Source organism: Kwoniella dejecticola, chromosome 2 (genome assembly GCF_000512565.2).
Source record: "Kwoniella dejecticola CBS 10117 chromosome 2, complete sequence".
In the NCBI taxonomy this organism is placed as follows: Eukaryota; Fungi; Basidiomycota; class Tremellomycetes; order Tremellales; family Cryptococcaceae; genus Kwoniella; species Kwoniella dejecticola.
Window position 1 is genome coordinate 717,387 of NC_089302.1, and position 25,203 is coordinate 742,589.

General features: G+C 48.4%; 10 protein-coding genes and 1 non-coding gene across 11 annotated transcripts; 8 read left to right on the plus strand and 3 right to left on the minus strand.

The window, feature by feature from the left end:
- Window positions 1-50: 50 nt before the first annotated feature.
- Window positions 51-1,057, plus strand: I303_101719 (uncharacterized protein; the record flags this gene model as incomplete). The annotated part of the gene is made up of 2 exons (XM_018405490.1): window positions 51-183; window positions 390-1,057. The coding sequence occupies 2 exons, from the start codon at window positions 51-53 to the stop codon at window positions 1,055-1,057; spliced, it is 801 nt and encodes a 266-aa protein (XP_018265771.1).
- A 409-nt stretch (window positions 1,058-1,466) lies between these two features.
- Window positions 1,467-1,930, plus strand: I303_101720 (uncharacterized protein; the record flags this gene model as incomplete). Its single annotated transcript, XM_018405489.1, has 2 exons — window positions 1,467-1,593; window positions 1,674-1,930. 2 exons carry the CDS (start codon window positions 1,467-1,469, stop codon window positions 1,928-1,930), a joined length of 384 nt encoding a protein of 127 aa, XP_018265770.1.
- Window positions 1,931-2,092: 162 nt separating this feature from the next.
- Window positions 2,093-2,207, plus strand: I303_101721. Its single transcript, XR_001936491.2, has one exon. It is a non-coding gene; the product is annotated as a 5S ribosomal RNA (ribosomal RNA).
- A 553-nt stretch (window positions 2,208-2,760) lies between these two features.
- Window positions 2,761-4,908, plus strand: I303_101722 (uncharacterized protein; the record flags this gene model as incomplete). The annotated part of the gene is made up of 5 exons (XM_018405488.1): window positions 2,761-2,878; window positions 2,943-3,079; window positions 3,148-3,694; window positions 3,761-4,653; window positions 4,732-4,908. 5 exons carry the CDS (start codon window positions 2,761-2,763, stop codon window positions 4,906-4,908), a joined length of 1,872 nt encoding a protein of 623 aa, XP_018265769.1.
- A 578-nt stretch (window positions 4,909-5,486) lies between these two features.
- On the minus strand, window positions 5,487-7,065 carry I303_101723 (uncharacterized protein; the record flags this gene model as incomplete). Its single annotated transcript, XM_018405487.1, has 3 exons — window positions 5,487-5,922; window positions 6,070-6,342; window positions 6,485-7,065. 3 exons carry the CDS (start codon window positions 7,063-7,065, stop codon window positions 5,487-5,489), a joined length of 1,290 nt encoding a protein of 429 aa, XP_018265768.1.
- A 378-nt stretch (window positions 7,066-7,443) lies between these two features.
- On the plus strand, window positions 7,444-12,459 carry I303_101724 (uncharacterized protein; the record flags this gene model as incomplete). The annotated part of the gene is made up of 10 exons (XM_018405486.1): window positions 7,444-7,793; window positions 7,899-8,241; window positions 8,305-8,407; window positions 8,487-9,301; window positions 9,386-9,770; window positions 9,831-10,326; window positions 10,392-11,264; window positions 11,340-11,575; window positions 11,646-11,744; window positions 11,846-12,459. The coding sequence occupies 10 exons, from the start codon at window positions 7,444-7,446 to the stop codon at window positions 12,457-12,459; spliced, it is 4,314 nt and encodes a 1,437-aa protein (XP_018265767.1).
- Window positions 12,460-14,376: 1,917 nt separating this feature from the next.
- I303_101725 (uncharacterized protein) lies at window positions 14,377-15,598 on the plus strand (the record flags this gene model as incomplete). The annotated part of the gene is made up of 6 exons (XM_065968404.1): window positions 14,377-14,408; window positions 14,548-14,794; window positions 14,905-15,099; window positions 15,175-15,281; window positions 15,355-15,449; window positions 15,522-15,598. 6 exons carry the CDS (start codon window positions 14,377-14,379, stop codon window positions 15,596-15,598), a joined length of 753 nt encoding a protein of 250 aa, XP_065824476.1.
- Window positions 15,599-16,913: 1,315 nt separating this feature from the next.
- Window positions 16,914-18,475, plus strand: I303_101726 (uncharacterized protein; the record flags this gene model as incomplete). Its single annotated transcript, XM_018405484.1, has 2 exons — window positions 16,914-17,304; window positions 17,379-18,475. The coding sequence occupies 2 exons, from the start codon at window positions 16,914-16,916 to the stop codon at window positions 18,473-18,475; spliced, it is 1,488 nt and encodes a 495-aa protein (XP_018265765.1).
- Window positions 18,476-18,787: 312 nt separating this feature from the next.
- On the minus strand, window positions 18,788-20,319 carry I303_101727 (uncharacterized protein; the record flags this gene model as incomplete). The annotated part of the gene is made up of 5 exons (XM_018405483.1): window positions 18,788-18,850; window positions 19,041-19,128; window positions 19,209-19,277; window positions 19,532-19,695; window positions 19,942-20,319. The coding sequence occupies 5 exons, from the start codon at window positions 20,317-20,319 to the stop codon at window positions 18,788-18,790; spliced, it is 762 nt and encodes a 253-aa protein (XP_018265764.1).
- A 566-nt stretch (window positions 20,320-20,885) lies between these two features.
- Window positions 20,886-22,511, plus strand: I303_101728 (uncharacterized protein; the record flags this gene model as incomplete). The annotated part of the gene is made up of 7 exons (XM_018405482.1): window positions 20,886-20,890; window positions 21,059-21,247; window positions 21,318-21,482; window positions 21,549-21,714; window positions 21,832-22,076; window positions 22,139-22,242; window positions 22,318-22,511. The coding sequence occupies 7 exons, from the start codon at window positions 20,886-20,888 to the stop codon at window positions 22,509-22,511; spliced, it is 1,068 nt and encodes a 355-aa protein (XP_018265763.1).
- A 784-nt stretch (window positions 22,512-23,295) lies between these two features.
- Window positions 23,296-25,001, minus strand: I303_101729 (uncharacterized protein; the record flags this gene model as incomplete). The annotated part of the gene is made up of 8 exons (XM_018405481.1): window positions 23,296-23,499; window positions 23,610-23,683; window positions 23,839-23,988; window positions 24,077-24,275; window positions 24,369-24,490; window positions 24,567-24,631; window positions 24,705-24,766; window positions 24,843-25,001. The coding sequence occupies 8 exons, from the start codon at window positions 24,999-25,001 to the stop codon at window positions 23,296-23,298; spliced, it is 1,035 nt and encodes a 344-aa protein (XP_018265762.1).
- Between the last annotated feature and the right edge of the window lie 202 nt (window positions 25,002-25,203).

Consider the following 25,203-nt stretch of genomic DNA (forward strand, 5'->3'; position numbering starts at 1 on the left):
CTCGACTCGAGGAAGATACAATAGCAAGGGGCATAGCGGATTATAGTAAAATGTCTAATCCTAAACTCTACCCCGAGTCCGAATTCGCATTCGATCGAAACGAAGTCTGGTTGGAGCCCGGTGAATGGTCTATCTGGAGAAGGAAGTCCGAGGAAGATCTGATTGGTTCGTCTGATGTCAATTGTGAGTTTGTCTGTGGCATTGCTGTGATCACTGTGATCACTGTGGTCATTGTGGTCACTGTGGTCATTGTGGTCACTGTGGTCATTGTGGTCTCTGTAGTGCCTGGTGCTCTTCATTCGGAAGCATTATGATATAGTGATCCAGATACAGTATACAGTATCATCCTCGTCATCGTCATAGCCGGGCTGACTCTTGTATTATCGTAGGGGCATCATGGAGCGCCGACCTGACTCAGCGGGTCTTATCATCCCAGAACACTAAGCAGAAGAAAGCCGCCGATCTAAGCTCGATTTGCACGTACAAAACCCCAAGTACCCAGGGTCCAAATGGTCAAACGGCTATAGAGGTTTACAGGGATATTGCGAGAAGATACCCCGCCTCAAGCAGATTGAGGGACACGGGAATCGCTTCTTCGGGTTATAGAGATACGATTCCACAGGGACGGATTTCTTTGATCAATCCCAACTCATCGACTCGAGGAAGGGATAGAAGACCTAGTTTAGTGCGTGATAGGGTTTCGGCCATCGAAGAGGGGACCCAAATTGCTCAAATTCCTAGGACTGCTCACAATTCTTCGCCTGGGTATATGAGTCCGACTTTCGCAAGTCAGAAAAGATCTTCCGCCACTAGTCCCCGTAAAAGCAGAACTCCGACAACCGGAGCAATCGGAGCACCCGGAGCAACTAGGACAGATCAAGTGATCTCGCCATTATCACTTGTTGGCGAAGATCAACAGGTAAGAACGCCAAGTCCGATCAGTCCTGCTGATCTTGAATCACCTATGAGCCCGGGGAGATTCCGTAGTTACTTCGCTTCTAAGCGATCAGCCCATGAAGCGGAATTTGAGACGCCCTGCTCAGTGACGAATTTCTAGGCTACTGAGTGACACACGAGTGGATGATATACCACTTCTCATGCATCCCGATAAGTTTGATGAGGAGCCTCTCATATGCATTTCTGCAAGTGATATGAAGTTCTCATCGACAATTTATGGATTTTATGCGGCCATGTGTAAGAACTTATTGAGCGATTATTATCACATCGCCAATGAAGGTCATCTGGGCCGATAACAGTATAGTACGGCACAGCTCAAGATGTTTACCGTCTTGATTGGAATAGCTTGTCAAAGGAGAAGTATCTCGGTTCAATAAGAATAATACCAGTCGCCAGATTACTTCTCAAGCTTCTCGCTACATACACCAAATGACTCCGAGTATATCGGATACTATGTAGCTTGATCACTTCACTGTCAAAATGCCATTTTTACCGAGAAGCAAACTACGATGTCTTCCATCAACCAGCGTCAAGTATATCTCATACCTACACCAGTCTGCTCGAAGCAGCTTTCCCTTACTATCCAGATCCTCCTTGCTAAGATGTCCAGCCAATCCAATAAGAGTCCAAGTGAAGGTGAGTCAAAATGCAATCGCCCACGTTCAAGGAGGCAGTACCCTAGCCTAACGCATACTGTGATCACCCCGATGCCGTAGAGACAAACACAGAAATAACGACCACCACCAGCAGCAGTAGTAGTACTTCACCCGGACCTCAAGGCAGTTCGCTGCGGGATCGACGAGCTCGAAATTCAGGAAGATCTTCTTCACTTTACACCTTGACCCAAATCGGAGAGGACGATCTGGATTTCGGAGAGAGGTTTCCACTGCTCATTCTGGATGAGTACAATGTCAACCTCAATGCGGTGATCAGTTCCAGTGACTCTCGAGAAGTTGGAAACGGCATGACATAGATGGAATGAAAGGACCTCGCGAGGGTTTGTATCAGGAATCAGTACCCATATATTCAAATGCGTAGTCGATCCGCCGCACAGACCATGCCACAGAACGCTCTCTTTCTCTCTTCGTCAATAAACAAGGTTATATAAACGCACATCGTTGCTGGTACTTTCATCTACGGCCATAGAATCCAGAAAGCACCGGGTCCCGTCTGCTCCCCGCAGTTAAGTTGGATATCGCTCGGTTAGTACCAAGGTGGGGGACCACTTGGGAATCCCGGGTGCTGTAGTTTTTGGTTTTTGATTCTTGGTTGGCCAAAATTCGAGCTGTTCAAGTTCAAGTTGATAGCATATGGATGAATCGATTATAGGTCTTTTTTTATAGTCTTTTAAGCAATTTGCGAAGATCAATCAAGTGCCGATTTCGGAGCGTTATTCAGATCATTGAAAGGACCGTGTGCGTGTGTATGTATGTGTGTGGGTGTGTTTCATTTTCTTTATTTTCCGATCAAAAGTCGAGAAATGCCACGTGAGTTGCTTCATGCACGGATCCACGCGTTGGAACAGTTGACGTAAGGTACAGTAAGAAGTCAATTCAGGGTGGCTGGAAATCAAGAAATGAAAAGCACAAGACGCGTCTTTTGTCAGCTCTTGGACCCTGAACATTTCATGTCTCATTCAACTTGAGTCCTCTTTCTTTCCTTCACCTCCTCATCATCGTCAACCTCAGCCTCACCCTCAACATCATCCTTGTCGATCTTGTACCATACCTTTCTAGTCTCATCATCTTGACAGCACTGACGATTTGACTCACTATATCAACCGAGGGACAGGAAGTATCCAAAATGCTGTTGAACGAATTAGTCAAGTCTGGTCCATTGGCGAAGATCTGGTTATCTGCGCATCAGGAGAAGAAATTGACTAAACAGCAAGCATTGAATGTAGATGTTGGAGAATCTGTCGGTGAGTCAGCTATCCTCAGAATCTCCTTTGGCAGGCTCGAGCCAAGCTGATGTCTTGCAATTAGATGCAATCTTGACGCAAGATGCTGCACAACCTCTCCGATCATCCGGACCTCTAATGTTGGGTGTAGTCAGAATCTATTCGCGTAAAGTAGGATACTTGTTTGATGATTGCAAGGAGGCCAGAGAACGTATATCTCTTGTAAGTCTCGCCTCCATGATCAATAGCTGTCACGCTTGGATCTCGGCTAACTATCAACCGTTTCACAGGCCTTCCGACCCGGTATTGTCGATCTGCCAGAAGATCAGATCCGAGCATCGAAGAACGCGATCACCTTCCCAGATGTACGAAACGATTTCGACTTCTTGGATTGGACTTGGAGCGGCCCGTCTTTCCAAGCTCCTGAAGTCCCATTAGTGCAAGCTCCGATCAATCTACCTAGAACCCGTGAATTTGGTGCATACAATTTCGGTCGACCAGCTGCGCCATCTATATATGGAGGTTCGACTGCCGCGTCAAGATCTTCATTAGATCTCGATGGGAGTGGGCTTGATACAAACGACTTCTCCGGTATCGACTTGGGACTGAACTTCGAAGGAGATATCACCATGGACGTGGAACAAGGAAGAGACCTGATGACTCCTATATCTAGGTATAGTAGGGAAGGTAGTGCTGCTGCCAGAGCGAAGGGCAGAACTTCGGTAGGCTTAGGAAGTGTTACTGGAGATATGGGCATAGAACCGCTAGATCTCGGTTTGGACTTCGATAATCTGGATCAACCTTTACCTGAGCTAGAAACGAGATCAAGGAGAGAAAGTGAGTCTTCAGTGAACCTGTCAAGCAGCCAAATTTGTCCAGCTAATCAACTCTGTATCATCTCAGCGAGTGCTCTTTCCACCCCACCTCCTTTATCTCCACCCGCGGGAGCCGATCTTACCCTCGACGCCGAGACCGCTGCCCAGATCGCAGCTGCTCCTCAGGCAGTACCCAAACTTAAACGCCCAAGGTTGGTGCAAGCCGACGCTGAGCTAGAACTTCCAGACGAACCTAGAGACCTCTCGGCTATTCTAGGGGAAGAACGATACATCCCCTCTGATCCCGAAGCTATACGACTACAAGAAATCATGGCGGACCCCTCGGCCCACTTCTTGCCTATCATCAAGGTCGGTGGGGAAAACATGATTTACGCCGGTCCCCAAGGTCTCGCTCCTGAATTGGCAGAACTATTCACTTTCCCTTCCAATGTCCTTCGACGATCCAGGGTACCAGAAGAGGAGGACCGTGCATCCAAACGACCTCGATTGGAAGAAGACGAAGACGTAGAAGCTGGGAGAAGGATCGAGAGGGGAAGTGAGCCGTTCGAATTCCCATCTGGGTTCGGACAAGACATCGGAATGGGTGGGGACGATACATTCGCCTTACAGCCTGAAGACGAGCCCTTGATCACACCCCGAGCCACCAGAGTTTTACCGAGAGAACCTTCCATCGCTCCATCCCGAGCAGAGTCGATAGCGCGAGAAATCCAGTTCGGTGAAGGTCAGGGTGAATTCGCTTTGTCGATATTTGATTCGCGAACGGCGGCTGGACGAGAAGAATTCAGTCAGTCTCAGTCCCAGCCAAGTCAACAGTCCACGCCTACCAAAGCAAGTGAGCGTACGACCACTACGGGAGGCTTCTCGAAGAACACAAGTATGGCTATGGGTCTACTGAGGAAAGAATTGGACGCGATTGAAGAGGAAGACAGAGTTGTCAGCTTTGAGAAATTGGCTGATCAGGTGAGTCCAGACTCTTTTGCCATTCTCTCTAGTCTCAAGGAATGAAGTAAAAAGGAGGCTAATGCGGAGCTTGTATAGTCGACGAAACGCGCTGCATCGTCATTCTTCTTCGAATTGCTTGTGTTGGGTACAAGGGATTGCGTTAAGCTTGAACAGAAGGCGCCTTACCAAGATATCGAGATCAGGGGTAAGGACAAGTTGTGGCCTGAAGAAGAAGGATTAGGCTTAGGTGGTGGTGCAGCCGTCACTGCATGATCTCAGACTGACTTTCAAAACGCGAGATCAAAATTAACCCGCCAATAGGTGGATGGCAGTCCGGCAGCCTTATGAAGCAGCAAATTGGATTCTCTGGCAATGATCATCTTGCAGGACAAGAAATTTGAACGGCTCGTGTAAGATACGGTACATTACAATTTTTGCGTTTCTTGGATCGGTGGAAATTGTAGGTTTCTTGATATCATACTTATACATATCTAAATTCATAACCATATCTTATGTCAGTGGGAAGGGCGAGTCGTTTCCAATCAATAGTGAATGTTCAAGTGATGTATATATGAATGACGATCTACCTTTCAGCCAGTGAGTCGCCCACGAGCTGGTGAGGAAACGCAAAGGGAATCCAGTGATTGATAGTGAAAATGCATTCTATGGCAACATGACATCGTATGTTTATGCGGCTCAAGTTGAACACTGAGCGCAGCGCTCGATGTAGAGCTATGATAGTGATTGAGGTACTGATCAAATTCAACTTCTAAATGCGTCTATACATCTTGTGCTTGTCCTCCTGGCTCCTCTCACTCAGTCCCAGTCAAAAACCTTCCTTCATGTACATATCAATCACGTTCTCTATCCCAAGTGATCTCCTCATCCTGCCCATCCCCAGACCCCTTGATACCATTTGGATTCCAAGGTAACACACCCCCAAAACTCCTTCCTTGGACCCCATCATAATTCTCTAAGTTATCATCTTCCTCATCGTCTACCCCTACAGCCGGGGTATGAGGTGTCAAGGGCGGACACCATTCGAAGAGATCGATCAACTCCGGATTAGAGATGTGGTACGGATGTATCTTCTTGTAAGGATTACGGAGGAGTTTCTTTAGTGATAATGGTTTGTGACAACCTGTCGGACTATCTAAGAACGGCTTGAAACCGAATTTTAATTCGCCTGAATAATGCTTGGATAAGTCGGGGACGTCGTCGTTGATCCCGATGTAGGTGAATGAGCTGCGGGGGAAGGCGAGAGCTTGTCTATGGAGGTTTGTGAACCTGTTGATAAATCAAAACAAATGAATTCGATCAGCGCTTCGCTCTGATTTTTGGAATCTTGTTCTGGCTTAGATTGTGCGAAGCATAGTAAACTTTAGTTTGAGTGGACAAGACGATTGAGTGGGATGATTCGCCGATGCAACTCACCGACGCTCCTTCATCCCATATCCAACGACGGTGATCTTCTTCGGATAAACCCCTGTGACTTCCTTGAACCTCGCGATGGAAAACAACAGATTCTGATAACTGTCCAAAGCGAACTCTTCTGTAGCGGCACGCAGGTTCAACGGTAAAGGAGCTTTGGCGTTCCCTGCTTCTGCTGGAATAGGAGTCGAGGGTAGGAGCCCTAAAGCATGAGCTAGATTGTGGTATGATAATGCTTCGGGAAGGGGCGGCGAGGGCGGTAGACGAGTTGCGCCTCTAGTTGAGCAGTTTTAAATGTTCATCAGCACCATATATATCGTCCAATCCATACCAGCAAGGGATGGATTCACTGGTCGGATTTTCATTGTTGAGACGGTGGACACAAAGGCAAGTTGAACCTGACCGAACTCTGACTTACCCGCTGAAGATTAACAAAGCCTTGTTATCCTTCTGAAGCTCCTCTACACCCCTTCTAATATGCTTGACATACGTCCTGACGCTTCCGCCCCTCTGCATAGGCTCCAGAATCCAATCATCATTTTCATTCACCCTTGAAACGTCTTCCTCACGCCCCAACCAGATAGCATGGCCGGGCACCATGACCATATGTTCCAATTCTGCATATCGCGAATCTCTTTCCAAGGTAGTCTCGATCGATAGAGGTATACCTGATCGAAGTTGATGTGGCGTCACCTCCGAGTCCCATCCATGACCTTTATTCCTTTGTATTCCATATGCGTTTGAAGCTGAAGCTGAAGCTGGAAAAGACGATGAGGATAGGGCGAAATTAGCGGTTGATAGAAAGAGGTAATTCACGTTGAGGAGAAACGATCCGGATAGACATAATATCAATAAGAATACAGCCAAGTTCGTCAGCCTCGTACGTGAGCGTAGAGTTTGTAGGAGTTGTTGAGAGGACGAGAGTTTGTGGCTTGGAGGAAGCGAGGGGAAGTACGTCCGGTTATTGCGCCTCGAGGTCGAGCTCGGAAGAGGTAACATCGTACGTGGTGATTGAGGACACGCCGCTATATGGCGAAGCGGTCCATCTGATACCTCTCTGATACTCTCATGCAGGTGAGGCCCGGTCTAGCCTCTGCCTTCTATCGATGTGTAGGCGAAGAATGATAGATTGTATCTCGAAAGCGAAGAAATAAAGTCAAAATCAATTAATGCTTTCATGTTTTGAGTTGTTGAGTTTGTCATATCGCTTCGGTTAATTCCCGAGTCAACACCGAGCTACATATATACATGGCATTCACCTTCACCTTTGACCATCCCCATCTATTCCCATATATCGCATCGGAATACCTTTGATCAAGTCATCCACTTGCACTTGGAGGATCAAGAGAGTCCGTACGATGTTCACATGACATCACGATGCTATCGCCTTCTCAAGTCCCTTTGCCCTCTTCTCCGAGTACGACGGCATCTAGACGGTCATCATCCTTAACGCCATATCAACCATCTCCGCTGTCTTCCCCTTTCGCATCCTTCCGACCTCGATTAGACCGGAATACGACTTCTTTGACTGTCCGCCAGGAGTCTATAGATCCCTTCCGCGAAGGATCTATCATCAGCGTCAATCAGCCCGTAGGATCGATCTCGATAAGTCCCAATAGTAGAGATGTGTGTCTAGCCTCCCGAAAAGGATTATATATCCTTGATCTGGTCAACCTGAACAATGCGCCTAGATTTATACCGCAAGGAGGCACTTGGCAGATTGCCGAGTGAGTTCAAGCTCCCTTCTCGTTCAGGTTGAGCCCGATTTAGTCCTTCTGCTATATCGATGTTCAGCATAGTCTGCATGAGTCGTAATGCTGACAAGGATACAGCGTCCAATGGTCCCCTCATCCGCCGACTGCGAACCTGATCCTTTCGACATCGTCTCAGAAACTACTAGTATGGGATCTTGCTGCCCAGAAATCGTTGAAGAAGAGCATAGATGCTCATGCGAGAGCAATCACGGACATCAATTGGCATGCCCTCAATCCGAACCTTATGGCTACGGTGTCTATGGATGCAGGAATAAGAGGATGGGATCTGCGATGCTGGGATAGGCCATTCATGAGACTCTGCGCGTGGGACGGATCGGGCACCCAGGTGAAATGGAATAGAAGACACGAACACGTTCTGGCGACTGCCCACAATAATTCGGTTCAGATCTGGGATAATAGGGTGAGTCTCACCTTGCTGGTAAAGGTCTCGATGCTGAAGCTGGCAATCTGTCCTATCGTGTAGAAAGGCTCTGTACCCCTCACAGTGATTCATGCACATGTATCCAAGATCTACGGCATAGATTGGGACAGGAGGGATAGGGATAAACTCGTTACTTGTTCCCTTGGTAAGTGCGGCTGTTTTGACTCCCATTTGTCACAGCTCTCGACCCAGAACAGCAGGAGACTGCTGACGATCTGTCGTAGACAAAACAATCAAGTTCTGGACGGTTCCGGAATTGCGCTCGACCGTATCCGGCATCGCCGACTCCGATCCATTCGCGACTGTAGTTGCGCCCGAGAAGCCCACATCCACTCTGACCACCTCGTATCCCGTTTGGCGGGCCCGTAATTTACCTTTCGGTCGAGGTGTCTTATCTCTCCCTCAACGAGGAGAAGAAGCGCTGGAATTGTTTGCGCCCGATGACGATACCCCTGTCGAACGATTCGAGGGACACGACAACGTGGTCAAGGACTTCGTTTGGCGTGTCAGAGGCGGAGAAGACGCTGCCTTCGAGGATAGGGATTTCCAATTAATCACATGGGGTAAAGATCGTACACTACGAATCTGGCCGGTGGAAAGATCTACGATGGAACAAGTCGGATACAAATATGGCGGCACAATCGAAGTCTTGGTCTCCAGAAGAGGTGCAGCTGATATCACATACACGGTTGATCCCCTTGATATCGATGATGCGCTGAAGTTGCCTCCACCCCTGGTCAATGCTAGTAATCTGACTCGACAAAAGCCGAACCCGAGCAAAGTAGTCGAAATTGGGATGACTCGAGGTGGGAACAAAGCCAAAGGAATGGATCAATTGGAATGGTTGACCAAAGTAGTCAAAACTGCTCCATCGCCTGATGCATCGACTGTTCCCTCGAGAATAGGATCGATGAGCAGAGCTCCCAGCAGATCGAGAGGTCCAAGTGTGGAAGGAACAAGGAATGATTGGATCTCCCTCAAGGATGAATTGGTGTTGCTCAACAAGCTGTTCCCGAGGCCTAAGATTAATTTCGAAAAGGTGAGTACCGTCACGTACGCCTCCTTCAGAGATCTCTTGAACCTTGAAACTCACCGTGACTCACTCGTGCTTCCCTTCTTGCAGATTGACCTGGTCCAGCGAAGATTGACGATGTCGATGCAAGGCCCATGGGCGAATGGCGACAGAATGGCGTTCATCCGGATACATTGGTCTTTCCCTGCAAATTACCCATACGGACCTGAACATCCAACTTTCGAGCTGGAACGGAATCCGACTGTATCGCCAATCAGCCGACAGATTATGGTCACGACTATCCAAGAACGGCGTTCGCACAACAGACAGTGCCTCATATCGACCACCGGATTCCTGCTTGGCTCGCACGAGCGTATGGGACGGAGAATGCTAGAAGAGGAGAGTGATTCCGAAAGCGAAAAGGGGGTTGAGAACCAGAGATTGGGTAACGTACCTATGCTGATCAGGACGTGCGGTGCTACCTTTGGTCCAAATGGTACGTAGTAGAAGCCTACTCGAATACGATGCCGTAGCTGATGCAGGAGGACTGCAACAGGCCAACTCGTTTGCTTTTTCCCTAAACAAGTTGTACTGCCTCGAACGAGGATCACCTCGAGGTCGCCCTCAATTACAAGGGATGTGAATCCATCGCCGATGATCAAAGCTATCACCGCTCTTGCTAGACTGCAGAACCCTCACAGACGAAATACCATTCGGTACAAGCCTCGCTTGAAGAAATTCGAGAATGTACCGCCCCCTCAAGTTCAAGCAGGATCGACGATGACAATACACGACGTTTCGCACCTTTCGCAGCCACATGCTGGTTTAGCCAAGGTGTATTCAATTTCTGTGGAGAAGAATCTGGTTCATGCGTTAGAAGCCAAGAAGCTTGACCACGCTGAGGTCTGGTCCACCCTCAGAGGAGTACTCACCGATCCACCCCCGGGGTACTCTGTTCTTCCTCCTCCAAATAGTAGAGCTGGCGATAGTAGGCGAGGGAGACATGAGTGGGAAAGGTCGATGATGAGAAAGAAAAGAGTTGTCGACCAGATGTACGTTGATCCGAATCTGGTGGTACCCGATTCGTCATTGCGATATAGCTGACATATCAACACAGGCTGAAGGTCTTGAGCACCGAGAGGAGTTTCCAGCTTTTAGCTTTGGTCTCGTGTATCTTGTTGGAGCATGACAAGTCGACTATAGTCCCTACATTCACAGAACCCATCGCATCTCGCAGTCCTGAACAGGATTACTTCACGTTACCTAAATTCTCGCACCATCAGCATCATCCTGCTCACAGCACACCCACTCGACAACGCACGGCGGGTTCCATCCCTTATAGTCCCACTGGGGCGAGCGGTCCGGGATCGGGACCTGGAGCTTCCGGATTCAGAAATTCAGGTTGGTCACAAATGCTGAATCCGTCTGCGATATCCCTGCGAGGCGCCGTGACACCCAAAGAACGAACGTCTTTTTCGGACTTGCCGTACAACATCTCTCGGAATAGCACATCCCAAAGTCAAATTCCTGTTCAGACTCCAGGTAGTTATGACGAATACTCTTCTCCTTCTGCACGCCTGTCAGGGATGATCATACCTTCCGGCGTCAACTCTGCTCGTAAAGGCGAGAATAGCAGTCCGAGGTTCAAGGATGTACAAGCACAAGGACAGAGGCCCAAGTTCGCACAGTCTATTTCGGGATCGACATCAGCCTCACCACCTATCGCGACACCCCTGAAGTCGACTGGAACTGAACGCTCATACACCTCGATGGGAGAATCGAAACATAAGGTTTCTTTCGGTTCCGTCTCACCACTAAACAAGGGAGCTATGACCCGAGCAGGCACTGCACCTCCCTCTGCTCAAACGGCAGGCTACTCGACTGGATACAACACGCCTGCAGGCTATGGAGTCCAGACCCCCAGTGGATCTATCGGAAAAAAGACGATTAGGACATGTGCGATCAAGCTGGATTTCCCCCGGGATGAAAGGTAGATTTCTCTCTCCTTGACACATAGCATCCTGTTGTGGGGACGGAAGAAGCTGATCAAACGTTATCACATCAGTCCGCCACTGACCCTCTTGTCCGACGAGATCAAACCTCAATGCGAGCTTTGGAAACTCACATACGCAGATTTCCTTCTACGAATGAACCTCTTAGAAGCCAGGGCTGAGCTGCTGAATTACGAGTTCATGCCCCATAACAAGCTGTCCGCCGGCCAAGCTGCTAGTGGCGTAAAGGTGCTTGAGGAGAAGAGGCATAGGTCGCCGGGTTTAGGTGATATGCAATCGCATGCTCAGGGTGAGTGCCCATCACTCCCAAAACAGGCGATAATCTCTATACTCAAAGCTGACATCCGTGGATGACCTAGCCTGCATATCGTGTACGAGCCACATCGACGGACAGTGTCCTAGCTGCGACAAACCACCTAAGAAAGCTATGTGTTCTTTCTGTAGACTGCCTATCAAAGGTGAGTGGAGGACCCGCAGGCGAATCTACATGTACTACATGTTTTACCCAGCACGCATCCCTACTCAAAGCTGATTGACTATTCCTCTGCGCTGTATACAGGTCTATCGATGGGATGTTCAACATGCGCGCACAAATTACATTCAAAGTGTTTCCAACGATACTTCTTATCGACCATCACGACTCCGATGACTTGTCCGGCGTGTTCCTGCTCCTGTTTGGCTCACAAGGGTATATCTACACCGTTCTACACAATCAACATAACGGCGAATACTAAACCGTCGCCAGCGGTAACTAGGGGATTCGCAAGGGGTTCACTTACTCCTGCATCGCCCAATTCAGCTTCTACAGATTCAGCTGCCGCCGTTGGGGGAGGAGGGGGAAGAGGGCGGATTACGTATGCGAGTTTAGCTAAATTGGGAAGTATACGAGAAGGTCTAGGAATTTCGACTATGAATACCCACCACTACTCACCGCTACAGCCCGGAAACGCAAACGCAAACGCAAATACAAATAGCAGTAATACCGCCAACGCGAGTGGTATTATTGGAGTATTGGGCTTGAGTCCCGAGAATGAAGATCTGCACACCTATCCTCAAACACATACTCAGAGAGATGCAAGGGATAGGGATACGCAGAAGAAGGAAGAAGGGTTATTGGGCAGAGCTAGATGGGGAGAAGGTGGATCTTTGTTACCTTGGAAGGGACATGGGTGATAGCGCAAGTCCACAAGAATTCAGTCGGATTGTATAGGTTATCACCTTGTTGTATTGCTGTTAGGCCATGTACCTCGCTTTGCTACTCTCGCTCCGCACACCCGATGCTGCTGGTCTGGGTTTTGGCGTTTGCGTTTCTGTTTCACGCACGGATGTCTCACCTGTCGGCTTTCGCCGGAATTTCTGAAACGCTTCCAAGTGGATTTCGGTTTTTGTTCTGCGAAAAGATGAAACGAGTACAATGAAGTACTGATCATAGGTTTATGGGCTCATGCGAACTCATTCGTATAATCTACAGAGACAGGAGAGAGAATGACGATGAAATACTGGGACTGGTCGACGGAGGAGGTGAGACACATGCGAGGGTTCCTCATGATGCCATGAAAAGGGGCGGTTTCATCGTTCGATTGTCCTACAGCACACAGACCTGAACTTTAACTTTTTCCTGCGCGGCGTCGTTCTGCTCTATCTCATATTGAAGTGCTGCTGTTCAAGTATGACCGGATCTGCAGAAGAATGTAAAAAACGCAGACCATGCGGACAGGTCGTCCAGGGGTATATATAGTTAAACATATCCATGCCTCCAATGTTATCCTGTTTCTCTAGTCAAAAATTCAACCTGCCTTTCAGCAGAGGAAAATTATCGAATTGCAGCCAGAGTGATCACTTGCAGTAGTCTATAGGCACCCTTCCAGTTGATCATATATATTCATATATCCGTACTAGTCAAAGTCACACCATGTCGGTATACGAATGGCCCCTTTCTCCGATATACGAAATCCCCATCTCCCCTTGTCGACCCTCATTCGCCATCTCCTCAGTGTCACCAGCGCACACGTCGCACCCCGCATCTCGACTTGAGTACGTTGATGGTCAACTACGTCAACAACCAAGCAGGATACAACAACGATTCGGCAATTTAATGCCTACCCCTATCTCTCTCTCGGATCTTTTTCGCGGCGAGACGTACAGGGACACTCCTCAAATCACGACTAAACCCAAACACCGTCTAAACAGATTCAAGAAGTCAACAACAATAATAAGGCTGATACCCCTCTTGTCCATAATCTTGATCATCCTGACATTCACGTATCTCACGCTGAGGGATCCGCCTTTTACGGTACATGGGGACTTGACGTATCTCAAACGCAGTGGCGCTGTTTATGAGATTACGACTGAAGGTGTTCCGACTGGCTTTGGGGAATGATACACCGGAGGATGAAGATACAAAATGTAATATAATCTCAATGTAAGTCCGATGATCGACTCCAGGCTGCTAGGCTGTCATTGTCAATTTCAATGTCGCTATAGAGCTATATAAACTGATACGATCGATGCCTTACCTAGTCGAGTTTCGTTCGAGGGATCGGTACCGTGGTGAGACTTACGATTTGACTAGCCCGACAAGAGCTATTATCTATCTCATTATGATATTCGTTCACTTCAGTACAGGAACTATGATGATTTCTCGTTGTGTACATATATCCGACTTATAATTTATACCAGATAACAAGTATATTTAGTTGTGAGATGTCATTTCCTCTTCTTCTCATGGCGCAACGGTAGCTCCTACCGCCTTTTCTGCACTGTAGAGATGCGTGAGGGCCATGTTCAGCCATGTAGCACACGTAGCCTGTTACCTCACGCACGACTATCAAGGCCTGATACATCTTTCGGAATGAGAGTACGCCCCGCTGCTTGGACCCCTGAAGTGGAGGTGACTTGGTCCACCGTGAGAAAGTGGTCGCCTAGTGACACGTGTTGCTATGTTGACGAGATTGCACGATTGAACGATTGAACGAGCTGAATGCTGCTTGACGAGGTGTCTGTATGATGCTGCTTGAGCCGACTACCGAGTCTACATCATCAGCACCGGAACAAACAGACCAGCGATCGCTTGGTCGGACAGACGCCAAAATGTCGAGAGACCCATATATAGACGTCAAGCGGTGAGCTAAGCCTTCCATCCGGTACTTTCTCCCTTGTCCTTCGTTGACCATCTCCCTCATCCTATCTCACCTTGTGATCGGATGCCAATCATGTCAAACCATTTCATAGTCATACTGATCGACTGGTCTCTGCCTCTAGTGAGATAGAAACCACCCTCTCAACTCTACCTGACCTACTATCCGCATACTCCGCCCCACCGGGCTCGTCGCAGCACCATGAAGCCCAAGAAGAACTTCGCAATACGCTGCAGATCCTTGAAGGCGATTTAGAAGATCTGGAAGAAAGTGTGAGGGTCGTTGCTCAGATGGGAGATCGATGGGGGATATCTCCCACTGAGGTGCAGGCGAGGAAGAGGTTCTTACAGCGAGTCAAGAAAGATATTGATGTGAGTGCTTCTCCCTTCGGCCTCACTTCTTTCGTCCTGGCCAATGGGCCATGGTCACGCCCAAGTAGCTCTACTATAGTCGTAGCTAAGGACATACTGTGATGCTGCAGGGGCTGAGAGCGAAGGTCTCACCTGGGAAAGGAAAGGGAAAAGGAAAAGCCAAAGCTCCGCCTTCAGATACAAATAATGGTCAGAATGGCAGGTATAAAGATAATCCCTACGACGATTCGCATGGTGGGTATGATGGACACGAAGACGAGGAGGATCTGGAAGAAGCTAAGAGGTGGGAAGCTGAGCAGCAACAGGTAAGCTGCAATCTATCTCTCGGTGCTGTTCATCGTGGGGCAGCAAGCTGACAGCTGTTCGTTTGGGCCACTTAGCTGTTCGTGAAAAGACAAGATGATACGCTCGGAGTGATCTCTGGGACATTACATACCCTAGCGAGTCAAGCTGGGCTGATAGGAAACGAAGTTGCTGAGCAGAGCGAGTAAGCATCCCTCCCCGAAACCCTATCTACTAATAAGGATGCTTATTAATGAGTTTCATTTCACGAATATCAGGATGTTAGATGATCTGGGTAATAGAGTGGACTCGACGGATTCGAAGTTGCGCAAGGTCTCGAGGACAATGCAAGATTTCATAAGGCGGAATGAAGGTTAGTCCACGTCCATGCGCAAGCGTACTTATCGTGTGGGAGGTCTAGCTGAATTGAATGATGGCTTGTCAGAAACTAAATCAGGATGGTGTATCGGTATACTGATCGTGATACTTATGATACTTCTACTCTTGGTCATAATCACTTGAGCGGCATCAAGTTGGAATTCTGCCAGAAGACCGCCCCATTCCCGAGTTGTATATATAAGGTATGTTGTACAGTACAGTATCATCTGCACGGTCATCATTTGCTATGCGACAACGTTCAGCAATCTCAGCATTACAATAAGAGGCAATGACATATCTCTCCTGATCAATGCTGTCCAGGGAGACTCTGAAGATCGATGAACACTGACAAAGGATGGACTGATCCGCTGAAACACCAGCTCGTCTGTTGTTGGGACAAGAAAGGGTGTTATTGCAAATCGCTTGAATGGACGACACAACACTCATCGTCCAAAGGGCTTAGGAATCGCAGCAAACCGATATAAACCTAAATACTCATCGGCACTCTAAATAATTCGAGCAGATGATGCCTGATTGTCTCGTTACAGTACTCTTGGATCGACAGTCGCTGCACACGTGCAGTTATAACTATCGACGAACATGACGATAACCCTGCAACTGCCCTCCAATGCCAGCGGAGTACTGGTCAGCATGACTCGTTCGCCAAAAATACGCTTGGTCTTTATAGCACTCCTCTTTCTTCTTTTCATGATGGTGTTCACTCTACATCTGGAAAAAATCACGAGGGATAGGGTATACATCACTAGGTCGCCTTTTGTGCCATATACTCGGAAGATCGAATTCTCGAGAGGCTGAGGAAGAACATCACCCTGCGTGAATTTGACCCGCACTGCACGGTTTCAGGGGACCAAAGTAGATCGTAGAACTGAATGACTCGACCTCTGACACAACCCACGCTCTGATCGAGCCACCAATGATCATCACCCCACATACAATCAAACACAAATCAGTGTATCCTGCGACTTCACGTCTGGAAAAGGCTGTGATCAAATAGCAGTAAAAGTATCGCACAATGATACGGACGAAGATCGAGTAGTTAAAATCAGCAAAATCAAAGGACCCTTTCCGGCCCGCACCAAACAATGTTGATGCGCACGGGCCTCCTTCCGTCTCGACGTTGAGCATCCACGACAGCTGACATCAGCTCACGATTTCGAATATATAAAGCAGACATCATCGATTATCACTTTCTTTCTTTTGACCATCTTTCCTCTTCCTCTACCTTCACCCACTCATTTTTTCTTGTCTTCTTGTGGATATTCCTATCATTCACACAGTCCCATTTCGCGTATCAACGCTGCTTATAGTCGCCGTATCAAGGCCCTGACCTATCATCAGATCGTCGTACTCTATCCTTCAATCGTCTACAGTCTCTGCTCTGGTTGGTCAAATCAATCATACTCGGTCAATCCTACCATTTCGTGTAGGCTATCGTACCATGAACGACCCGGCATCTCAAAACGCTGTCGCCTGGATCCCGTCGACCGATCCCCAGAATCATATCTCCTCTGGCGCTAACACATACCAGCCCTCATATGATCCCGCCATCGGTGTTATTCCAACCGAACCATCGTTTGCTTATATCGCACCTGGCCAGTATGGTCCCCCCAACAGTGCAGCTGCCACGATCCCTCAGCCTTTGGTGTACCCACGTCAAACCGCCACATGGTCTAACCACTACCACCTTCAAGCAGGCGCGGATATCCTCAACATCATTGGTTCCGGTCAAGTAGTCAACGTTCTTCCCAACGACTGGGCAAAGTGGTTCTCCTTGTTGACAGACTGTCATGCCGATCCTCGCAATCGAGAGTCGTTGACCAACTTCTTAGGTGAGTGTCGCCTTACCGGTGATAGATCATGTACACGGCGGAGCTAATGGAGGCGCTCTTTACTATTTGTTCAGAACCATTCTTCCAAGTATATTTCCCTTCGCAAGTCTTCGACTACTGGGACTACAATGTACCAGAACCATCTCCCTTGACACTGGGACACTTCATACGTGCTCTGCCTGATCATCTTTGGAGCCTACAATTCTCCAGAGATCATTCTCACGATCCCCAGTTCGATGGTCGATGGGACGACATGCAAATTCGAGATGCCCTGTGGTGCATGTGGTATCTTGGTGAAGACCCCTACGAAGCACAGGTCGATACGAATCGGGAATTCTTCCCACAGACTATCTGTTTGATCAAGAAACGCTTTCCCCATCGCCTCCTGAGTCAAATTGAACGATACCTACGGGACAATCTCGTCCTCGTCATTCGACCAAAATATTATTGCGCATATATACATCCGGACCCCGCAGTCCGAATCAAGAATGCCTACCAGCCTCCAACTCAACCCGACCATGTATCGGCACCACCTGCAGTCGAACAGATATCGATGCCATCCACACACGATTCATGGGTACCCAGCTTAAATACGCCACAGACCCAATTGGTCGGATTCGAAGGACCCAGCGGAACGATTCATGAAAACGTCTCCTCACAGGCCTTTCTGCGCGCTCAACCACCCGCACATTTTGTACCAGCACCCGACATCGATGCGTCGTACACCCGATTGGTTGAAGCTAATACACTAAACGGCGCGAGCCATCGGATCGTCTCGGCACCGGCAATAATGCGTAGTCAACCGGATAGCGATGGTCTGAATGGCGGCATCCGTCATCCCGTTGATTCCCCCAGCGGAGGTAGAAATTCTCCGCTCAATCCCAGATCGCCGCCATTCCTGCCGTCCAACGGAGCGAACCACGGAAACGTCTCTTCACCACCTCAATTTCTGCCCACCCAACCTTCGAGCGATGGTACGACTGGTAGTAGTCCTCATGCCTCTGATTCCTCAAGTGGAGGTATAAACGCCCCACTTGAAATTGAATCGCTACCGACCGAACGTTCCGACCTGATTTCAGATCACGATCATCAGAACGAGGAGCTGAGAATGTCATTCTGGTGGATACCAAGAGTATCGTTGGCGGGGTACGAAATGAGCTCGAATATATGATTGTGGTGTTCTCCGAGTGATCCGACCAATACGGTGTTTTGTCAATCCATTTGATCATTATGTCATTTTGCATCCTGTATAGCTTGACAGTTGTTTGTACTCAGAAAGACGGAAAATTTCGTAGTGAGACCATAAAGCTTTGCGTATCTTACTTTTATCAGGATGACTGTACATGAATTTGACCCATATGACTTGTGAAACTCCATATGCGCAGCATAACGTACATGGTTCTGGGTATACAAACAAAAAGGGGTATCTATGATGAGGGTCATCTGGGTGATACAGACCTGTAGATTGTAGGTCGGCCTTCAATTATTCATCCGATTCAGCTTGACGCAATTTCTCCTCGATTTCAGTTAAGAAGTTGTTCAATTCCTAGACACGCAGAGGAGAGATCAGCCCAATCTAACTACTTCGCAGGATTGATATCGCGCAGGAGGTGGAGATAGGTGGAGATATGAAGTGAGTGGGACTGGCCGGCTGGGGGCGTCGGGCCGTTGGTGTGGTTTGATTGATATGTGTTTCTACGCTGTACTCTGTGAATCTTTGATGATGATTGACTTACCTTATCGTTGGGTTCATATTGCAATCCATCAATCAAAGCTTGTTTGGCATCTTCAAACCTCTCTAATCCGACTAACGCACGGGCTTTCCTGGTAACGGGGACGGTGATGTTCTTGAATTAGCTTGTTATACCAAGGTGGTTGGGACTGGTCAAGAGCATGACACTCACCTGAAATGCCCTTTCGTCCATGGTCGTTTTAGTATGACTACCGCTTCTGCATCTGCTAATGCGTTTGCCCTAAGTGGTCAGTGGATGAAAGAGGCACATTAGCTCTGGATATGTAGCATACACACATCTTGGTGATTCCAGATCAATTCCAAACGCTAATCATTCCATTTGACCCCCCTTGGACTGAACAATTCATCCGGAACAACCGCATCTTTGCCTCCCTGTCTGTGTTGGATGTAACACTTCCCACCGTGTTCTGAGATCTGCCCGCCGGAATACGTGATACGATGGTGTAATAAAACGAGAAGAACACTCCCACTCACCAAGCGTTGACAAATGCGAATGCCGCTGACCTATTACACAGAGCAATGGCTGTTTCGTCCCTTGACAGAGCTGAGAGTTCCCAGGGAGGTCGAGAAAGAGCCATGTCGGCGGACTTGGAGTAGGCTTGGATGGCAGCTGGGAATTGTTGGGATTTGAATGCGGTCTGCGGGCATGGTTTATGATCATGTCAGCTTGGTGCGGCCTCCTTTGTGTTCAGAATGGTTTGGTTCGAAGATGGAGGCATAAGTTGAGATAGAGACGGTAGAGAAGTAGGCAATAAGGCAGGATAGTCCAGAAAAGAGTGATCGACATTGCGCTGGATTGTTCCGCCGGTAGACAGGTAGACAGGTGATATTTTGAGCGAGTTGAGAGATGGCCTATGAGCGATGAGCGAAAGAGGAGGACTTACATTACCTTGTTCCTTTAGATTCTTGATCATCTCAGCTCGTTGCGGGGGAGGCTGAACATTCGGCGGGGGCGGTATAGCCTCTGGCGGAGCTGTTCTGAGGAATTGATGCATGTAATTTAATGCGTTGAAATCCACACCGCATTCTTCGCATGCCGACGATTTGTGTTCTGGACAAGTCACTACCACACCCATCTGGGGAGGGACGTTAGGCGGAGTGGGTATGGGCACGGTCTGTAAAGCGAAGGGAATGTCTTGGTGCGGTATAGAGTCGAGGAGAGATTGAAGTTCGGGATTGACGGGGATTTGAGGAGGAGGGCCGGGCATTTGACCGACTCCTGGAGGAGGATGCGGATGAGGGTGAGGGTGGGGATGAGACATCTTGAACGGTTGGTTCGTCAATTTTTGTCTCTTCGGTGAGGCTGAGTAGGATGATTGTACTTGGAATCGGTACAGCTGGGATCACCTTTGGTTACCTTTGTTCGACTGGATCAACTTCACTCGAACACTTGAACGCGTGGAGGATGGAGTGGAGGTAAAACAAACCCAGTTCATGTCAGTAAAATGGGAGGCATTTACAAAGTAAGCAGTAAGTCCAACAACAAGCGGCTCACTCCGAAATAGGTAATTTATATCCTGACGTCACGGGACTGAAGGCTGGGTGGCGAATGAGGTACGCGCATGAGGGGGGATAACCTTAGAAGATCGCTCAACGTAACTCAAACTGACAACAAAAGTAATTAATCGGGTGGCTGGTAAACAACAACAACGACAGGAACAAATTCATCCCCACATTTCACAATCCACTTCCATATATTTCAAGAACATCTCTTACACCCCCACTGATACTCACACATCTTGTACCCTACTTTCACCCCTTATTCATCTTCACCTGTCTCTTATCTTGCATCCCTTCGCGCAAACAATCTTAGCAGCACCTCGCCATCATGGCGTAAGTCGCGTTAGCCTCCTTCCGTCTCACTCCTATCCCATCCATCCGTTCATTTGGCTGCCTGTACCCTCAACACCCCCCCTCTCTTCTGATCCTCAACAGACAGAGTCAGGGTATGCATGGCTCTCCTTCGTTGCTGATTTGAGTATGTTGTATTGCGCGACTTAGCTCCTTCACCGGTGCTCTGGGAAGTAAACGGAAATCCGACTTAGCTGAAATTGCCGAATCCTTGGGAATCTCCGATCCGGAAGCCAGAGTTGCCGACCTGGTCAAGAACATCCAATCGTATCTTGACAAAAACGAAACCACTCTATCCAAGGATGAGAGATACAAGGGACTGTACTACAAGAAGAGAGCGTGAGTGTCATGCGAGGCCATTCTTTTCCGCGCATGGTTGTCAGACAGCTGACAACCTTTTCCACGATAGCTCCGGGACTCATCCGCCCGACTCTGATTCCGAATCACCAAGTGCCATCGACGTGAAGAACACAATCATCAAATCAAGTAGGAAATCAATGAACAGAACGCTGGACAAAGTACAAGCTACGATCGACGCTGCTAATATCCCTTTACCGGAAAGCCCAATCGCTCTGTACGTCCAATCTGGTAATGACTTTCGAAGGAAGACGTGTCAGCTAATACGTTGATGATGGTACAGTGCTAAATTACAAGACAAGGCCGTGGAAGTCTCACAAGCGTTGGTTCCCTCCACAGAGACTCAAAAGGGGCTCGCGGTTCAAGCTCGGAACGTATCGGATTTCTTGATCAAGTATGGTAAAGACGGTCAACTAAGGGTAGACCATGCTGTCAGGCATCTGAGAGATGTGAGTCCAAGTCTCCTTATATGACCGTTAGCATTTCGGTGGCTCGTTGTTCAATAGTGCGATAGTAGCATTAGGGGGAAACGCTGACTTTATTACTGTATTGGTTACTCCTCTTAGATTCTCTCAACCCCTCAACATATCGTTCTTACATCTCTCTCAATCGAATTCTTCTTCCTGCTCTCACACGTCTTGCAATTCTATGATCACACCTACTACTTCCCCCCGGGGCCAGGAGATCGAGGAACGATCGCCTCATTGCTCAATATCGGTTTCTTCTGGCTGCCTAGCGCAACCTTCAAATTCAGATTACCAGAGTTCATGTCCTTCGGCTTGGCAGACGTGTGGTCCGCTATCGCTTGGTGGTGAGCATCGTCTTGCGCTGCCTGCTCCACATACTCAGTACCTTACTAACTCGTATGATCAGGTTCTTCTCTACCGTCTTACCTCCTTATGCTCTTTCCACCGTGGTCTCCTTCGGCCCTCAAAAGGGCACTGCTAGACATACAGGTGCTCAGACCAGATACCAAGGTGCGTGATCGCCCCCCCTCCGCCAGCTTCCGATGAGTTGGGTGTTGACTGATGGTGTCACCCTTATCGATCTAGTGTCGCACCCTCCTACACCTACGCCAGATCCACTAGCTTTCGCTTTGATCCGTCTGGCTCTTCTCATCCTTCCATTGACTTCAGCTGCGCCAACAGCCTTCGTCGATGCGCTGGAGATTTCGGGCGACCTGCAAGGAAGGGCTTTAGCAGCTGGTCTGACAGCTGCGCTCTTACTAGCCGAGAAGCTTTATTAGTCTGTTAGTCTGTTTGTCTGTTTGCCTCCAAGGTGGGGCTGCACAAGGATTAGTGTAAGATCAGGAAGATCAGCCCAGATGAGGGGAATGTTAGAAGGAGCGAATGAAAAGTTGTCCGTCGCGTCAGAGTGGAGTGCAGTGGAGTGGACTGCTTTGCGTTGCGTCGCGTTGCGTTGCGGAAGGACTAGATATGCAGCAGCGGTGTGCAATGGAATGGAAGTTTTCGTGCTTAATCGATCATACCCATAAGTTACTTCAGTATATACCTTGTTGTCTCGTTGTCTTGTTATTCAATTTCACTTCTTTCCCCGGTTCCACTCGAACATGACATGCCATATTTCTGCGAGTTGTGGTAGAGTCGAGTAGAAGCCGTTTTCTTGGATCTTGATGATGTGTGTCGGGGTAGATATAATATGTATATAATTTAAGATGTGATGTCTCATAATACACAATACACAATACTCGATTCTCAATTTTCAATACACAATACGCAATCGACCACTGATGCACTCCTCGCCGTATGACGCAGAAGGACCGGCTCGGCTGCCACGACAGAATACAGCTGGGCAGGACGAGGGACGCACCGGCCTGAGTGAGATATGTAGATATTGTACGATTTTACCAATCTGAAATGGGAATTGGATTGAACCTGCTCAGGGGTGTACGATCGTATGATCCACCCTCCACACTGCATACCGCATACCACTGTATTCGTACATGCCCATGCTGAGATACCCATCAAACACCATACAATCATATTGTCTGTCATCTACAAGTACTAGTACTACGCCTTGGCACTTTCGATCTTCTTAGTCAACTCTGGCACAGCCTCGAACAAGTCCGCCACGAGCCCCACATCAGCCACTTGGAAGATGGGCGCATCGGCGTCTTTGTTGATAGCTACGATCAACTTGGATTCCTTCATGCCTGCCAAATGCTGAATCGCTCCTGAGATACCTGCTGCTACATACAGTTCGGGGGCTACGACCTGTTTACGACACAAGTAACGCAGGCGAATCCCTGTCAGCTACTTTTGCTCTGCTTTATACTTCATGATGAGGACGAAAGAGAATAAGCGAGCGAAAGGTAGGAACGCACTTTTCCTGTTTGACCGACTTGTAGTGAGTTGTCTGCGTACCCAGCATCGACAGCTGCTCGAGAAGCTCCGACGGCTAAAGGACACCCATGTAACGGTCAGTGAGTCCTTGAATATTTGGCTTCCTCGATCGGCGATGCGTAGATATTATTGCGTGACGACCAAGCTTAAGATGATCGAGCGAGAGCGAGAAAGAGGGAGAAAGAGAGGAGAAAAGATGGACCAGCTTACCGGCACCAAGGGCATCAGCGAGCGGATCAAGTATCTTATTGAAGTTTTCTTGCGATTTCAAAGCTCGTCCACCGGATACGACCCGCGAAGCGGATGATAAGTCGGGTCGAGAGGAGATTGTCAATTCCTCCGAAACGTATTTCGTAGTAGCTTCACCGGAATCATCAGTACAAGGCCAATTTAAAACGATAATGCATCTAGCCATCTGGCGTGAAGTGTTTGGGAGTAAACCACTTACAGTCCCCCGATTTGGCCTCAACCTCCTCAACAGTCGCACTTCCGCCACCGGTCTTGGCTTTGTCGAAAGCTGTCGTACGGACAGTGACGATCTTGATAGCGTCTTTAGGGGATGACTTGATTTTGAGAATTGCGTTACCAGCGTATATGGGTCGGGTGAATACGTCCCCTGAAGACTCGAGAGCAACGATATCGGCGATCTGCAAAGCGAAACATAATCAATATACTCATAGTCATGTGTCATAATTTGCCCCTTACTCTGCATCGTTTTAGCTTCAGGAAAATATACTCACCATGGATGAGTCAAGGATACCTGCCAGCCTCGGGAAAACATTCTTGCCTACTGCAGTATGAGCAGCGAAGAGGTGTGAGATGTTCTTAGCTGGAAGCACCGATGCAAGTAATGGTGCGACGTCTATATAAGCGCGCGTAAAAGTCCGAGATTGTCAGTGTCCATCTTTCATGAGTTGCTTTCACCAAAGCGGACGTACTTTCAGCTAAAGCGTGGGCGTAGTCGTCTGAAGCAGCCGTATATATCTTGGTGAGACCATCGATCCTAGCGGAAGTTACCGTGAGCTGGTCGTCGTCGCATTGCTGACAGCCAAGAAGGCGAAAAAGGTGAAACTCACTTTTTGACTTCCTCAAGTACACCGTCGACGTCGCTCTTTGATCCTACGACTATACCAGCGGTCTGAGAGAAAACAAGTGCCGAGACCCATGAGTGACAAGGTATCTGATGATGTGACATGATGCGACACCACACTTACGTCTGATCCAAGCGTCTGAGCAGCGGTGACGGCGTTCAGACTGGAATCATTCAATTTCCCGTTCTTGTGCTCCAAGAAAACCAAGGAAGACGCTAATCTCCTTTGAGCTGAAGCTAGGGAAGATAAACGGGAAGTTCGGAGAGCTGCACGAAGAAGCATCTTGTATGCGTCTGGGTGAGGTAATGGACGATGGTATGGTATGATATGCTAGGATGAAGAGAGGTATCTTGTGATTGAATTGCATGCCATTTGCTTGTTCACTTTGTATCGCATCCGATCACCCGATAGCATATTCGGCTCGAAACCCAACCGGAAGTTTATTCCTGTTACCCCTTTAACAGCGGGCGATAAGTGGGAGGAG